The sequence below is a fragment of the Sminthopsis crassicaudata genome, chromosome 1 (genome assembly GCF_048593235.1).
Source record: "Sminthopsis crassicaudata isolate SCR6 chromosome 1, ASM4859323v1, whole genome shotgun sequence".
Classification (NCBI taxonomy): Eukaryota; Metazoa; Chordata; class Mammalia; order Dasyuromorphia; family Dasyuridae; genus Sminthopsis; species Sminthopsis crassicaudata.
In genome coordinates, this window is record NC_133617.1 from 661,938,041 (window position 1) to 661,955,975 (window position 17,935).

At 37.0% G+C, this 17,935-nt stretch overlaps 2 protein-coding genes across 5 annotated transcripts in view; both read right to left on the reverse strand.

Moving 5' to 3' along the window:
* CARD19 (caspase recruitment domain family member 19) overlaps nt 1–6,906 on the reverse strand; it is a 45,681-nt gene extending 38,775 nt beyond the window's left edge. The window contains exon 1 of one of the 4 annotated variants that reach the window (XM_074283048.1): nt 6,800–6,906. In XM_074283048.1, coding sequence (XP_074139149.1) covers nt 6,800–6,818 — 19 coding nt within the window. In that variant the 5' untranslated portion in view covers nt 6,819–6,906. The remainder of the gene's footprint in view (nt 1–6,799) is intronic. The other 3 variants (XM_074283046.1, XM_074283051.1, XM_074283049.1) reach the window with 3 other exon arrangements.
* A 9,955-nt stretch (nt 6,907–16,861) lies between these two features.
* SUSD3 (sushi domain containing 3) overlaps nt 16,862–17,935 on the reverse strand; it is a 68,918-nt gene continuing 67,844 nt past the window's right edge. Inside the window, exon 5 of the mRNA XM_074283045.1 lies at nt 16,862–17,541. Within this exon, the coding sequence (XP_074139146.1) occupies nt 17,316–17,541 (226 nt within the window). The 3' untranslated portion in view covers nt 16,862–17,315. The remainder of the gene's footprint in view (nt 17,542–17,935) is intronic.

Genomic DNA, 17,935 nt, shown 5'->3' on the forward strand with positions numbered 1-17,935 from the left:
AAAGTCTTTTTTTTTTTTTTTTTTTTTTTAAATCAAGAATTCTGAGGCTTGGAGTCCTACGTCAGGCAGAGGGTTGGAACTCTAGCAATCCTTCCAGTTTTAGAATTAGCAGGTTTGCTAAGCAGAGACCACTCAGTTCTGATTCCAGTTCTAGTACCCCTTCTGAGTGGAATAGAGACCCAGAGGTCTCACCTGCAGAAGAAAAGAAAAGCTCTTCTGAATAAAGATGTCCAAGGTGCATGTGGCTACTTGGAAAGTTAGATTAAAAACAGAGAAGCTAAATAGGGCAAAAGGAGTAGAAGATTATATATGAGTCAGTTCTTCCAGACTAGCCTATATGCAGCCACACCCAGGAGATGCCAAACCCTAACCTTGGCCATGCGCCATGAGTACTCTGAACACACCCACTCAGTGTGACATGTTCCTAAGTAAGAAGTGTTAGAGGAAACGCCAAATAGCAAAAGATTAAAATTGTAAAAATGAAAGGAAGCAATAACTTTCTTCCATAAGCAGCTATCTAGAAAATAATGCAAGAACAAATGCTGTTCCAAAACCCTCACAAAATCAGCCATATTCAAGAGGCTCTAGAGAACCACAGACATTTAGCGAAGGGAGGGATCTAGTTCAGTCCTATCTTTGTATAAAGGAGGAAACTGAGGCCCAAACTTGTCCAAAGTCATACAGGTTTTCAGGGCAGAGCCAAGATTAGAATTTGAGTTACCAGACTTCCAGCTTTGAGCTGGATCTACTACCTCATCCCAATGTCAAAAGGTTCCTATGTCGCTTGAGAGTATAATTTTAGAGCCACAGAAATTTAGAACTAGAAAAACTTGAAAAATCATCTGATGTTCATAGATAAAGAAAACGAGGCCCAGAAAGGTGAAGATATTTGCTCAAGATCAGGGACATAACCGCTTATTAGAACCCAAGAATAAGTTGTAATGTATGTCTGTGATTGACTACTACTGTACTATAAGAAATGATGATCTCATTGATCTTAAAAAGGCATGGAAAGACTTGCATGAAATGAAGAACAAAATGAGCAGAACTAAAAGAACACTGTATACAGTAATAGCAATATTATTTGAGGAATGATTTAGCAACTGAGTCATTTTTGGCCATTAGAAATACATAAAAATAAAGGACATATTGAGATGTTATATGTATCCAGAAAAGAACTGAAAATAGAAGGTATTTATAGAATAATTTAATATATAGATATAGATATATGTGTGTGTTTATTGGCAGTCATCTTTAGAATAGAAGGCAGGGGAAGAAAAAAAGGAAAAGAAAAATTGATATGATAATTTTGTCTATTTGGAGAGAATAGCAAGTTGTACATGATAGATTTGCAGTTTCATATGCAATCATCTTTTTTATTGATCTGTGTTGTGGAAATGCTTGTTTTGTTCCCTGAATTGAAAATAAAATAAATTTAAAGGAAAAAAACAACAATGAAGACTTTTGATTCTCTGCCTAGAACTCTTTGCCCCAAATCACATGACAATGCTCGAAAGAGAGTGACATGCAAGTGGAAAAATCATAGGATTTAAAAGTTGGTAGGGATTGTAGAGATCTTCTAGTCTACCTTCTTCATTTTATAGATGAGAAATAGAGGCCCATTGAGAGAAAGTGCTTTGTTAAAGATCATAAAAGTAGAAATGAAAGTTGGAACCCAAACCTAGGTTCTCTGGCTCCAGTGTTCTTTCCACCATATCAATAGAAGCAGAGGATGGCCCAATAAGCATACCAAGGGCTTATAATAAAGCGAAGGGCAACCTTGGTAGTCATTACTGGATTGTTAAATGGTTCAGAAAAGACTTCATAGGAACAAGCCTTCCTGACTTTTCTTTGCCATAACAGTTCAGGTCTGGGTAAATGGAAACACCAGTATTCTCACCAAATTATGCCATGTTGGGTCAAACAGCCAGATGACATGACTTATTTTCCACTCACATGTTGATGTGTAGAACAGGGATGGAAATAGGGTTTGGAGTCATAATAGAGAATTGTTGGGTTTTGGAAGTGTAAGGGAAGCCTTAGTAACCATCTAGTCCAGCCCTCTTATTGTTCAAAGGAGGAAAACCGCCAAGAGACCAAGAGAAGGAATTGATTTGCCACTGTCATATAGCTGAGCAAGGACTAGAAAATAGAAGAAAGAACAATGGCTCAGAAACTAGGTGTGGATGCAAGACTTCCCTTCTCTATTTTAAGGTTCTCAGCTTCCTCATCTGCAAAGTGAAGGGACTGACTAGACAGCCTCTGAGGTATCTTCCAGTTCTAGATCTAAGTTCCTGATATCCTAATTCTAGGCCAAAGCAGTAATATGTACTCTGTGGCATGAAACACAATAATGAGGAGAGAGGGCTTCGCCTTAAAAGGAGCAGGTACCAAATCTTCGTGTCCCTGGGATGCTCCTTGATGCCAGTCAAAGGGCAGATATTCACTCTAATAGCTCACAATGGACTCATTCCACCTCCTGAGGAGCTTCTTCTCTTTTACTGCTCTAATAGCAAATAAGACCAAGTCATTCACCAGAAAATCTCCTACTGACTTTAGGATGAGGAGGCAGGGCTTCTAAGAAATCCAAAGATAGCAGAGACAGAAAAAACAAAATCATGCATTGTCTGTGATTATGCCTGGAATAATGGGAAGCTGACCCCATTGAACTCTCTCATCATATATGGAAATCTCAAAAACTGAGTTTGACTTGAATTGTAACTCGAGGCTGAAACCTTCTAATGTGCCCTGAGTAATCAAAGGAGCAGAAATATGGAGCTGGGCAGGGAGGTTATAGAGATCATTCAGTCCAAGGGCTCTTAAACTTTTAAACTGAGAGTCCATAGGCTCTCAAAGTCTATAGTTAAAACTTTGAACTTGGATAGGGAAAAAATGACATCTTTATTTTCATTAGCCTTTGCTTTGCTTTATGATTCTATGTTTAAATTTTGTTGTTATATCTGACTGCATTTGAAGTTTTCTTAGCAAAGATACTAGAGTGCTTTGTCATCTTCTTCTCCAGCTCATTTCATTGATAAACAAACAGAGTTAAATGACTTGCCTAAGATCACACAGCTAATAAGTATCTGAAACTGGACTTAAACTCAGGAAGATCATTCCTCTTGAATCCACTCCCAGTGCTCTGTTTACTATGGCATCTAGCATAAAAAGTTTTATGTATTAAAAGTATTATTCTGAAGAGTTCATTGGCATATCAGACTGCTTAAAGAGATCCATGTCACAAAATAGGTTAAGAATGCCTAATATAGTCCAACCACCTCATTTTACATGGCAGGAAACTGAGACCCAGAGAGATTAAATTACTTTTCCAACATCATATAGTATAAACAGGATTTGAAACCTATTCCACTGATGCCAAATATAGCATTTTTAAAAATATGTTATCTGGCCTATATTCAGGGATGTGCTGATAAATAGTTAAAAATTGACGCTCAAAAATACACAAAATGTTTTTATATTTAATCTACATTAATAACATTTTCACCTTGTCTTGTAAAAGGGTGATCAATCAATAAAACAACAAATTAAACACTGTTTTGTAGCCCTTTCCAATTTCTGGGGTGTACATGCTTCTTTAGAAAACTTAATCTGAGAATCTTTTGAGCTGATTCCAGCACACTCCTGCTTACACTTTCCTCCCACACCTAGAAAGATGGAAATCATTTCAGTATGTGTAAGAGGAAAGACAATCAACATGGAATCAAGAGAACTGGGAACTATTCCTAATTGTCCCTACTTTGCTGGATGACTGTCAGCAAGTCTCTGGGCATCAGCAAATGAAAAATAAAAGGGCTTGGACAAGGTGGTCTCTGAGGTCCTTTCCAACCCTAACATCCTCTGAGGTGCTAGTTGTTAAAAGAAATTCCTTGTTTTTTAAAAACAAAATTTGCTTTTAATTCCAATGATTAACAACAACTTCTATGCTTTCATTTTGATAGGCATATTTAATTTGTGCTTATATGACCAATTGATGATAATGGTAGAATCTTGTTCTCAGTGATTTCTTACATAGGTTAGAAATGAGAGAGAAGCATGCCATGCTAAGGAAGTCTGCTGATTTCAGGTACATTTATCTTTTCATTATATAAATTCATTCATTAGATAAAGCCTGGAAAGGAAACAATCCATTAATGTTCCTATAATCTTATCATACTAATTTTTTTCATTGGATACTCATAATTACTCTGGTAATGGGCCAAATCAGTGGTTGTTACTCTTATTTAACAAAAGAGGAAAATAAGGTATGAGAGAAGAGAACTTGCTAAGATGCAGAAACTGATAGATTACACTACTCCATTATTTTAGCAGAAATGCCTTTTTCACAATCTTTGGTTTCTGTGGTCTTGCCTTCTGTCATTTTGATTAGTGTCCTTGAAGTGCCTTGGGGTAGGTAAGTGAAACAGTGGATAGAATGCCAGGCCAGGATTTAGGAGGACTTGAGTTCCAATATGACCTTGGGTACTTAAGAGATTGCTCAATTTAATAGTTGGGCAAGTCAGTTAATCCTGTTGGCCTCCATTTTCTCATTTGTACAATGACCTAGAGAAGGAAACCACTCAAAAATCTCTGCCAAGAAAATTCCAAATGGGATCATGAAGAGTTGGACATACAGAACAACTTGGAAAATAGATGCAAGATGAGTTCAGGCTAGTGCCTAGTGGACTACAGTGGCCCACTCACACCATTTTGGTGCATCAATGGAAGAACACCTATTGATCTACTCCATATTTGTATAAGAGATTGGGAAAAATCTTCATTAATCACTATGAATGCAAAGTAAGTGTCTCAGGGTCTCCAGACTAATAAATCCTTACTCTAAATTCTGTACTGCTTTAATTACTAATTACATGCATGATTGTGAGTAAGTTATTTTCCTTCTCTCAGGCTCAGTCTCCCACCTCTGAAATATGGAGATAATATTGAAGGAAGAGACAGTAGAGACCAAAAATTTCACCATTTTCATTCCACCCCAGAAGAGGTCAGTCTGAGTATTAATCAAAGTTCAGAGATGGAAGTCTCAAGGTTAGAATAGGATTTGGATCAAGGGGATTATTGTGGGGTTTGTTCCCAAATGATTTAAGAAAGGACTTTCTACAGTCAATTACTGAAGGCAACTCATTTACAAGTTTTCACTTGGGGCAGAGATTTAAATCTAACTTTACTCCTAAAAGGAAAGGGGTTATATGGGAGAGAAGGAAAGATTCAAATTTATCTAGCACCCCAATATCTCCTCTTCTAAGAGAATGAAATTTTCTGGATCTTTTGAGCTATTCGGGTACATTTTGGCAAAGATGTTAGATTTTCTTTAATTTTAAGGTAGGACTCTGGAATATAGAATTTTCAGTTACAGAAATTTTGATTTTTTTTTTTTTTTTTAACACTGAGGTAGTGTGGTGTAGGGAATAGAATACTAGTCCTGGTCAGGAAGACCTTTATTCAAATCTTGCTTCTGATCTTTACTAGATTTATCACCAGGAGCAAACCATTTGTTTTCTCCGGGCCTCAGTTTTCCCATCTGCAAAATGAGGTGATAATGCCTTTAGAACCTATCTCATAGAATTATTTGTAAGGCTAATAGGCCTAATAAAAGTCTTTGTAGACTCTAAAGTACTGATTTTTGATCCTCCAATTGCTAGTAACCTCCTCATGGATTTAACTGCTGTGTACATATACACATACATATTTTTTCACTATATTGAAAAATACAGTGTATTTTTTAACTTTATATTGATGCTGTATATACTTCTACATGTACTTGCTCTCTCTTCCATTAAAATGTGGACTCCTTGCATGTGGGGATTATTTAATTCTTTTTACTTGTGTTTAGTGTCTGGAACATAGTGGGTGCATAATAGATGCTTATTGATTTCTTGATATAAAAACGCCAGTCATTATACTAAATTCCTGAGAAATAAATTATTCTACCTATGTTTACGGCTTATTTTTGTGTATGAATGAACCAATAGCCATTTCTAAAACAGGATGTAGTGAGTCTTTTTTCTTTATCAGGAGATGATGACCCATTGGCCAAGGGAAGTTTGAGTGATTTGTTTAAAATCATACAACTAGTATATTTTAGAGGCAAAATTGGAACTCTAATCCTCTGACTCCAAACACAGTACTCTTTCCTTTCTACATGCAGCCTCACATTTAATGTCCCTGAGCCTTTTTTTCTCTTTCCTTTCAGTGTTTCCTCTCTCTTGTAATTCCAGAGAAAAGTCCCCCAAGGTTGGTAAGTTTAATCATAAACTCAGGTGTGAACTTTTGATCTTGGTTTATAAAGTCATAGGGAATATAGATAAGGTAAGGGTGGACTTGGTCTTACTCAATTCTAAAAACTAGAATTATGGGACCACCTTAAAGCATGAGAAAGAATGAAGAAAAAGAAGTCCCTCTTGTCACAGCTGGTTAACTTGAAGAACAAATCATAGAATTCTTTCACTTCCCCAACACAATGGGAGATTTGTTTAGTGAAATCCCTACAAATGTCAAAGAAATAGATCTGGGAAAAAAATCACAACACCAAAGGATGGGGAAGGAACAAAGTTCCCTCAATCACCAAAAAAACAAATAAGCAAAAATTCGTAGAAGAGAAAAAAATACCTTCGATTGAACTTTGGAGGAAGAAAAAAATAAAAAGCACTTGACCTTTTTCTGTAAAATGTCTCCCTCATTTCCATGTCTCCTTGATTAGCTTTGGGGGGAAGGAGGGAGTCTTTGAACTTGTCAGTGGCCTACTAGTCCGAAGAAGGATTTTCCCGAAATGCTAAGTACTTACATTTTCTGTGGAAGAACATCTTTCATGAGGTTGTAGAGCTCAGAGTCGCTGGACCCAGGGCTGGCTGACAGCTGAGCCTTCAGTGCTCCCAGGAAACCAGCCTTCCTTCTCCACTGAACTTTGGTGAGGTGAAAGTGAAAGCTGCTTATAAGGCTGGCTTTTACCAGCAGGGGGCGTGGGAAAGTGGGAAAATGCCACAGGTGAAGAGGATGAGTCCTAATTCTACAAGACATCTTCAAAAGATGAGACATTATCCTATATACCATGACACAATGTCACTGACATTTACAGGAGTTATATGTGATGATAAAAGGAGGACGATATTTGCCCTCCTTCCCAAACATATCTGTTATGCTAATTTTTATTAAGGACTTTTCAGGGAAAGGAGGATATGTGCAGACTGTAATTTCATTTGTATAGAAAATCCTTCTGCTGGATTTAGGTTATCAACTCATCTTTCCCGTAGAGTTTTTTGGTTGTTAAGTCTCTTCAGTCATTTCTGACTTTCTAATACCCCATTTAGCGATTTCCTTGGCAGAGATACTGGAGTGGTTCCTTCTCCAGCCCATTTTACAGATGAGGAAACTGAGGCAAATAGGGTTAAGTCACTTGCCCAGAGTCACATAGCTAGGAAGTGTCTGAAGTCAGATTTGAACTCAGAAAGATAAGTCTTACTATTTAGTTGTTGTCCTTCATTCTCCAAGAGGATTAAAATGACATCACTATGTTAGAGTAGACTTAAAGGGTGTCTGTCTATGATTGATCAGACCAATACAAGCTCAGAATGCTCTGCCACAAGTTGGACACAAATAGTCCCTATGAACATTTGGGGTGGACTCTCTAACATTGTGCTTCTTCTGAGCTAATTCAATTCTGTTTTGCCCAGAGGCACAGCATCTTCTCCAATGAGAGCATGCCATGCTGGTTGTTCCTGTGCTAGTGTTTCCAATGTTATGCAATCAGTTAAAGTTATTAAAAGAGATCTTGAGAGTGTATTGTATTGCTTTTCCTGCACCTTGTGAAACTTGCCATGTGTGAGTTCTCCATAAAATAATCTTTTTGGCAAATGTACATTATGAGGCCAGCCCACTAGATTCACTGTCTTCAGTAGAGTTGGAATGCCTGGAAGTTTAGTTTGAAAGAGGCTTCAGTGTCTGTTATCTTATCCTGAAGGTGATCTTCAGAATCTTCCTAAGACAATTCAAATGGAAGTGATTCAGTTTCCTGGCATGGTATTGGTATACACAGGTATTTTCCAGGAATACAACAATGACTCTGTCGACCTTCAGTTTGATAGTCCAAGCTCAATTCTCTATTGATCCCCTGTGCTACCTAGTAGTCCTTCTAGAGCTTTAAAGATCACTAATTAATTAAATCATTTGTCCATAATCAGCTAATATGTAAAAAACAATATAAATTGAAAACTTTACTGCCCCATCCATTATTATTAAGGATATCTCACCGCTGATATGAGTATTAAGGATATATTACTGACAAGACTATTCTTTCTACCTCCCAAATATTTCTAAAAACATTTTTTTTCAGGCTATGTCTGTTATATCTCTGTACTCTGTACATATATCTATCTGCATCATATTGTATCTCACTCAAGACCTCCCTCCTAGAATGTGAGCTGCTTGAGGACAGGGAAATGTCATAGTTTAATTTCTGTGTCCTCAGTATTCAGCATAACGTCTTGCACATAATAAGCACTTACTAAATATTTTCTAGACTGAATTAAGAATGACACATTTGCCAACTGTCTATTAGAAAGAGTGTTGGGATTATAGTCAGTGAAAGAACGACCTGAGTTCCAACCTCAAGCCTGTTACTTATTATCTGTATGACTGATGTCAGTTCTCTGAAACTCAGTTTCCATATCTACAAGATATAGGGATATCTAGTATCTAGCCAACAAGGCTCTTGGGAGGATCCAAAGGGGCAATGTACTTAAAAGTTCTTTATAAACTCTAAGTGCTATGGAAATATTGATGGTGGTAGTTGTATCTTTTAAGGCAAGTACTACTATATCTGTTTTATGCATAAGGGAATTGAAGTTCCCAAAGTTATACAACCTATAAGCAGCAGAGTCTGGACTTGAACCCAGATGTGGTGAGGCCCCTTCCTGGACTTAATTTTCCCCAGTTTTCCTACTACCCAGGCTAAGACTTTGGAGTAAAAGTGAAGCAAATGCCCTCAAAGGGCCATGAAGTAGATGCTCAAGCTAGTTTCATCTTAACCACTCCTACCTACACTGTTGCTTTATTATATCAGTAATAAGCATTCTGAGAGAAATAATGATTAAATAACAAATGTTTGGGGAGATTCCTAACCTTTCCCTAGGCTCTCTTATCTAGGTAGAGTTGTTGTCCTACCCAACTAGAAAGAATTTACAAAAAATTTTAATATACAGTGAATTTTGCCCCATAGTGTTCTGCTGAGGCAGGTTTGGTAGGAAGGTAGATCCTTTGCCTAAAATGCCCAAGCCGATTTGGAAGTAGATGATATAATCAAAGTCATATCCCCTAAACCCTTATTGAAATAGGTCCTTCATTATAATATTTATTCTCAACTAACTGTTGATTATTCAGAGTAGATTGCCACCCTCAGAAACATTCACTTTTCCAAGGGCATGTAACCATTGACTGGTTTCCATGAGGCATTTTACATTTAAAAGTGTCACTGATCACTTTTATTAATTATATGCTAGTATGATTTATTTATCCAGAAATTCTCTCTCAAACTTTTTATTTGTCATAAATCACAAAATAATGAATTAATTCATTCAGTTTTTCCTTAAAATAAACCACCAAATACCAAATAATAGAACAAAAGAAAATGAGGTTTAAGACATTTTTGTATATATTATTGTAAGTATCCAATGAAAAGGGGAATTCCAATCAACCAGTCCTTTTGTTCTTTTTTTTTTTCTTGCCTGATAACAAATACCTGCATATTTGGACACAGCTGAACAATTAATTGAGCTTCTCATCTTTCACTCAGATTCTATTCCAACCACATAAAAGTGAACACTTGAAAACATAGTTTCCCTGGAGAAGGGCTGCTATTGTAACAAAAGGCTTATCATTAAGCCTAAGTGAAAGAGACAAAAAAAGGTATCAAGGAGCCTGGCTGAGGGAGCATGGGCCTATCTCCAGCTGCAGATGACTTCAGTGTTATGATGGTCTCAGACAGTGGACATTCGATAAATAGCTGAATGAACAAATATACTTAGTTCCACTTGTAATGGGGAAGTAAAGATCGGGAGAATTCGGAAGTATCTGAGGGATGGGGATTTCAAATGATTAGATCACTGGAACCACAAGGTCATTCATCCACTCTCTTTTATAATCAACCCCATTTGAGTCTTTAGACTGTTGGATGGTCAGGTATAGAATATCAACAACTCTCTGTTTGTGTGAGGATTCATTGAATGACCTTTTCCTACCTGACTCCTTATCTTTGTAGCCTTCTTACACATCAGTGTTCTTCATCCCATCCATGGTCTATCTGTTGTTATTCCTTGTTATTCCTCCTACATGATGTTCCCTGTACTGACATGCTGCTTTTTCTGTCTTATAATCCATGATTTCCTTCAAAACTCAGCTCAGCAGCAAGATAACTGCCTAAATATGTAGACATATATTGGATTTAACATATACTTTAATATATTTAACATGTATAGGACTACCTGCAATCTAGGGGAGGAGGTGGGGGAAGGAGGGGAAAAGTTGGAACAGAAGGTTTTGCAAAGGTCAACGTTGAAAAATTACCTATGCATATGTTTTGTAAATAAAAAGCTTAAAATAAAAAAAAAAAACCTCAGCTCAAATAACATCTTCTGCAGGTTACCCAGATGCCAGTACTGCTTTCTCTAAGCTTACTCTGTCTTGTAGGTACTGATTTATATGTATATATTCTCTCTCTCTCTCTCTCTCTCTCTCTCTCTCTCTCTCTCTCTCTCTCTCTCTCTCTCTCTCTCTCTCTCTCTTATAGATTAGCAAATAATGCCTGGTAGATATCAAGAACTTAATAAATGCTTATTGAATGATTGATTGAATTTTTTGGGAAAAAAACCTAAAATATAAAAAGCAGTACTTTTTTTTTTAGCAACACCACTCCCCCAAAATGTATCTGTTATTTTAGATCTAGTGCTGGAGAAACCCCTAAGAAGCCATCTAGTCCCCAGCTTCTTAAACTGGAGTTTGTGACCCCAAATGGGATCTTATAATTGAATGTAGGAGTTACAAAATTATGATTTATTATCAGTAAATGTTGGATTTGTGTACCTCTTTTACATACTTATACACCCTGACGTCATATATAAAAATTTCTCAGGAGAAAAGGGATCACAAGTGGGAAAAAGTTTAAAAAGCCTTGATCTAGCTCAACACTCTCATTTTCAAATAAAGTTAAGTGCTTTGTCCAAGGTCACACAAGAAAAATAGCACAAAAAGCTGGGTTTGAACTGAAATTTTTTGACATCAAAGCCAGCTTTCTTTCCATTATATCAAGAGGGATTCTTCTTGACTGGGGAATGGTGGAACAAAGTATTGTATGAGAATGTAATTAAATACTGTGGTACTAGAGGAGAGGAGGGCTGTGAGGAATTCAGAGACACAATGGGCAGACATATGAACTGCTGAAGGGGAAAGGAGGCAGAAACAGTAGAAGGTATACAACGACCATAACAATAGAGTTATAAGTAGGAATTCTGGCTTCTTGGATGAACAAATTCAGTTGAGGAGGAAACTCATTCAAGAGCTGACCTTGAGTAGAATATCATTGAACAATATCCATCTAGTCAACAGGAAAAAATTATTTATCAGGCAGACCCAAGCTGCTTGAAATACAGAGAGCTTGAAGGAAGGGTCCCTCAGTTACTACACAAAGTTCCTGGATCCCTTAGCTCTCCTTTTAGTGGACAAATTCAGTCTCCTTCCCAGCATTCTAGGCTCCAAGGACTAGTTCCCCTCTCCCAGTGGTTGTTATGATATCTCAAGTTGCTATGAACACTGCTGCAAGCTGTCTGCTACAGAAGTTAGTTGGCAAGCCAGATTGTTGCTAGAGCTTGCCAAGAATGGGATGCTACCCCAAGAAGCAGGGGGAGGCTGTGGAGGCCTGATTTCTTCTTAACAAGAGAACACGATCTCTTAACTAGATCCCCTTTGAAGCTATTCTGGGAATTTTTCTTTATGATCCAATAGGGGAAGGCCTGAATTCAGTGTTCATAGATGATTCTAAGTAATGATATATATATATATATATTTTTTTTTCCTTTGTAAGACAGAAGAATAAGAAATTTCCCCCACCTAGACTGGGTCAATAAAGAATTTGTATTTGTATTAGCTTTCTTATCTTATTGGATTGTCTTCCCCAGGGCTGTTCAGCTTTAACTGATAATAATTGACAATCAATGGATAATTTAACTGATAATAATTGACAATCAATGGATAGGTAAGATAGGTAAGACTATAACCTTTGGAGACTAATTCTAGGAAAGTTCCATGTCAATTTTTTCACAATGAATAGTTAATGGAGTATTTAGACTGACTTGAAAAATTTTGCTTTTGTGTGAGAACTGTTTCTCACTCTACAAATATATGCACATGTATATAGCACATTTGCACTCATGGGTACATACATGCATGTGCATTACACATTGTGGCTATGCTTGTGCCTGTGATGACATATATGTATGCATGTTTGTACATGCTAATGTATAAACTATACACATATATCTCTATTCATATATACATTGTATACATGTAAACACATGCATATATGTATATACATATTTATATTTTTCTGTGTGTATATATTTATATATGTTCACTCTCCCTCCCTCCCTTTCTTTTTCTTTCTCTCTCATTTCTATCTATGGGAATGTGTCTGCAATATTTCTGTAAGTAAGTACCACCAGCAGGTTAGCTGGAGAGAAGTGAAGTTACTTGAAGGATAATCAGAGCAGAAGTTTAGACCATCCTTGAAAAGTAGGCTGGGAAACTGAAAGACAACAAATGTTCTCTCTGAAGGTCTAACTGTTTCCTGTCTGTTACCTGTGGGAATAAAAAGTCAGTGAAGCATATAAAGGACAGGGTCACTCTGCTGAAGTGGTGAGCAGGCAGCCAGGTATCTAGCTCCCTCCTGCTTCCTCTACCACATGGTTTCTCTAGGCATGTTAACTTTTTCCCTTGGGGTATAGCTTTCTCTTTAGCCATACCTTTAGCCCCTTCCTCCTTGGAAGACTAATTTTTTTTTTCCAACCAGGCCAATGATGCTGACCAGTTAATTGCCTGGCCTCTGTGACTCATTGACAAGGAAACCCTGGTAAAAGTATATATATATATATATATATATATATATATATATATATATATATATTTTACCTTGGAAAGTTGTAAAAATTAATCAATCCTGTTAACACTAAGCCCATAGCCAGAAATCATACTCTAGCAAAATACTAAAGTTTTCAATTTATCTCTTCTCCTAGGCTATTCTTAATAACCCATCATACTACCTTTATCACATTTGCCTAAGAATCAAAGTGACTTTTAAACATACAATTATTTGAAAATCTAAGATAAGCCAGATGGAAGTAGATAGGCCCAGAAGTACGTATCCAACCAAAGTAAGGGAATAAGCATTTATTAAGCATCTACTAATATGTCAACCTCTGTGCTAAGTACTTTATATTCTCTCATTCAATCCTCACAAACAGCCTTATGAAATAGGTATTATTACATGTGTGTATATGTACATATATTTCCTAATTGTACAGTTGAAGTAACTGAAATAAATGAAGGTCAAGTGCTTTATCCAAGTTCATACAACTAGTGTCTGAGGTCATATCTGAACTCTGGTCTTCCTGATTTGATGCCTATAACTTCCTATCTATCCACTGTGCCATCAAAGAGTAAAGAAAGAAATGATGAGTCTCCAGCTTGCTCTGCAGTCTAAATAGAAGAACTGTTCCAACACCTTTCATACAGGATTTGTTCAGTCACTGTCCTTGCATCTGTGGCTCTCAATTGTTATACTTCTATTTCCTTCACTTCTTATGGCTTTTCTTAAAAAATATGAAGGGTGAGATGGAGGGGAAACTGGTCAATTAATCCAAACCTCTACTAGTCCCAAGATCAGGACAAAACTTTGAAGGAAGGGGTTTGGGAAGAGGAAGTAAAGAGATTTCTGACAGTTGTAGAAGGCATATCTCCAGCATCAGTGCTATCCATGCCCAAGACAAAACTACAAGGATAGCCCTATAAGCCCACAATAAGATTAATATAAGATTATTATTTTATGTTTTTCCTTCCCTGCCTAAATAAAATATTTACTGAAAGATAGATTACCTATTACTCTCAGTTAGTGAGAAATTGCTGTAAGGTTGTCTGCTTAATATCAATTTGAACACTTTGCTTATGATGCTGGTCTGATCTCAGGAAGAAAATCTATGTAAGTTGGATGCAAGAGAGAAAAACTCATTCCTTGGAGTTCAGGGGTTTTTCCTTGCCTCAGGTTCTGAGGACCTTTCCAAGTAGGAAAGAAAGAAAACAGGCTGGGGTAGAGGGCAAGTTGTGAGTATTAAAATGAGTTGGAGAAGGGGGGGAGCCTTGGGGTTCTCTGTGCCAGACACAGGAAGAAAATGCAACCCCACACCCGTTGTTGCTATTCATTTGTCAAGAATCAAGTTTGATTCCCCCTTAATCGAGGGAAAGAAGCTGTTCTTCTCTTATGTGCTTAGGAGGTATCATCCTGGTTCTTAATATTTGTTTCTGGGCAAAAGAACTCTGGGATATGACTATGAACCACTACATAGAATTCCCAATCCCTCTATTTTTGTCCGCCTGCATTTTTTTTTTCCTTCACAGGCTAATTGTACACTATTTCAAAGTCCGATTCTTTTTGTACAGCAAAATAACTGGATATGTATACATATATTGTATTTAACATATACTTTAACATATTTCATATATATTGGTCAACCTGCCATCTAGGGGAAGGGGTGGGGAGAAGGAGAGGAAAAGTTGGAACAAAAGATTTTGCAACTGTTAAATGCCGAAAAATTACCTATGCATATAAATAAAAAGCTATAATAATAAATATATCTCATTTAAAAAAAACACATTTGTTTCTGGGGAGCCCTGTCCCAGCATACTTGAAAAGATAAGCTTCCTCTGGAATGAGTTCTCCTAGGTTATAGATTATAGGAGAGATGGAGAAGAATGAAGCCTCAGAAATACAAGGGAACTCAGATGTTATATAGAATCCAATCCCCCCATTTTCCAGATCATATGATGAAAGATTTAGAATTTGGAAGGGACCTTACAAGTCATTGTCCAACCCATTCATTTTGCAGATGAAGAAACTGAGGTCAGGAGAGATTAGTTCACTTACCCAATGTCACATATCTAGTACCTGTTTGAGGCAGGATTTGAACCTAGGTATTCATGATTCCAAGTTAAATGCCCCAACCATGCTATACTTCTCCACCCACCCCCAGATTAAGTGACTTGCTCAAGATCATATAAGTAAGCATCAAAGGCAGGATTTGAACCAGGATGTTCTGGTCCCAGAGTCTCCTTTCTTGCTGCAAACGACTTTCCTCTCCATCACTTCCACAAAAATATTTTTGAACATGTAAAAGTATTACTATGGGGAGTTGGATGTCAATAAGAGAAATAACTTCTTATTTCATGGACATGATTTGCCTTAAATATATGCATTACTATAGATCCTCGTTACTAAATCTTATCCTTAAAGTCTCTGCAATAGCAAGTTAGCCATATTTTTAATATTTCAATGGAGAAAAAAAAGTATTTTAAATAAATGCTTAAATTCCCTACAGTTATCGATTCTCTCATCTTCATTCCTGATTCACATGCTTACCCTTTATACCTAATCACCCCACAACACAAGAATAATTATTAGTAAGTGTCTTCAATAAACTGTTATAAGATTTGACCAGGATGCTATATAGTTTGTTAGGCTTGGTTCAGGGTTCAGGATACATATCAGAAAAAAAAAGTTTGGTTGAAATTAGTAGAGGGTAAGTACAGAGTATGGGCATTGTATAGACTCCAGCCCCCAGTCCAGTGTGTACCTAGATAAAGAGGAAGGAGCAAAAAGAAGAGCTCAGGCAGAAGATGCCCTGGGTAAATTTGGCTCAATTCAGCATGTAGTTGTAGACAGCTCTATCTAGAGAGTACTCCATCATGAGGATGTACAAAGTATATGGCAGTATACTAAGCTAATGTTAGGGGTGACCCTAATAACAGCACCCTATTAGGTCAGGTTTGATTTTGGGGATAGAAGGAGGTACATGTCATTGAAAAGATATGTATTGTCTTAATGCAGAAAAATATATGCAACAAGGAAACTGTGGTACTTAGCTTCTGTAACACAGTCCCACTTGTCTCTGTATGGAAATGCTTCTGCTCAGCAGGGAAAGGTATGACATTTGCCAAGTCAGAGAGGTGCTGACTCCATAGCAATGGGTCTTTTTTATTCCCTTAGGTGACTGGAAAGCTGCTTCAAGGGGAACAAGAGCCAATCAGATTCTGGAAACAGCTTTTTTTTTTTTTTTTTTTTTTTTTTTTTTTTTTTTTTTTGCTTTTCAGAAAAGACAATCTTGGTTTTAGGAAAATGGGGAACATTGGTCCTATCATGACTAACATGTTCATTAAAGTGAGGCAAACATGGGGAGTAAAGAGCAAAAATAAAAATAGAGGTGCTAATTATAAACAATTCTAATGAATAAGGCCTAGAGACTGGTCAACACTGAAATTCTGAGGACAGATAGGAGTTGGCAGATTATCATCACTGGGAAAAATTGACAGGCAAAAGCCAGAGTGGTTACCTACATGTTCCTTCAAGAATCAACAAATTTTATGGAGGGAAAATGAAGCTATATTACAGAGCTCTAAGATGCCAGCCAGATGAAGTCAACTCCTCATTTCTCAATGATATAACATAACCAAAGATATAAAAGTTAGTACTGTGCAAAAAAAAAAAAAAAAAATCCACAAACATATATATGTATTTATGCATATATACATCATCTTTAGAAAGAAATATTTTATTGTAATTTTCTTATTCTACTGTGCAAAAATATGTTTTAAAAATGCTTCCTCATTTGCAAGTTTACAAAGAAATTCGAGTTAAAGGAATTCAGCAGCTGAAAGATGTTATGCTCCTTGGTGACATTCAAAGCAGTAAAATCGACATGTTGCTATTGTTTCCAGTTTTGTGCAAGATCACAACAGGATTTTTTGGTGACAGCTATGATTTCAATTGATTAGCTAGCTAACAGCCAGCATCACTGTTCATTATCAACAATAGATATGTTACTCGGGTTTATCCTAGAAGCATGTTTAAATATAATCTTCAGATATAGATTAATTTTCCCAACAAATGCCTGACATTGTCCTGTCAATGGAGTTTTTAAGGCACGTAGAGCGAGGTCTCCTAGCAGTGTCCCGGTCTAGATCCCACCGACAGGTTCAGTTTCTTTTGGCTAACCAGGGATATATGACATAGGCTTCTTAGGAATCCTCACATCTTCTTCAGAAACTTCAGACAGGTGAATTGTGCTCACTGATGGAATACCAACATTGACTCGTGGAAGAAGGTATCTTCCATGTGGCATATGACCTAATTGCTCCATGGACCGCAACTCATTTTCACTTTGATATTGAATGTTCACATCATTCCCCATCCATTCTGCATGTTCTTCCTGGTTTCTGGAGAGAGAGAGAGAAAAAAAAAAGTATTTGACATGCTGTATAAAGCATGTACAAATAGTTAAGTAATACAAAGAGTTAAAATTCTCTTGTGGGTCATGCAAGATTGTGGAATCATAGATTTGGAACCAAAAGGAACTTTAGAGATTATTGAGACAGATCTCTTCATTTCACAGATGGGGCCCAGGGTCACATATAGCTATTAAAACTCTAAACAAATATTTGAATACAGATTTTTCTGACCCCAAGCCCAGGCCCCTTGGATCCTGGACTTGAAATCTCCTTCCCAGCCCAAGTCCCTGTGGTCTTGGATTTGAGATCTCCCTCCAAGCCCAACTCTGCCATTTATTATGGGATGATAGGAAACCTTTTTGGGTTTTTTTCTGAGTTTAGT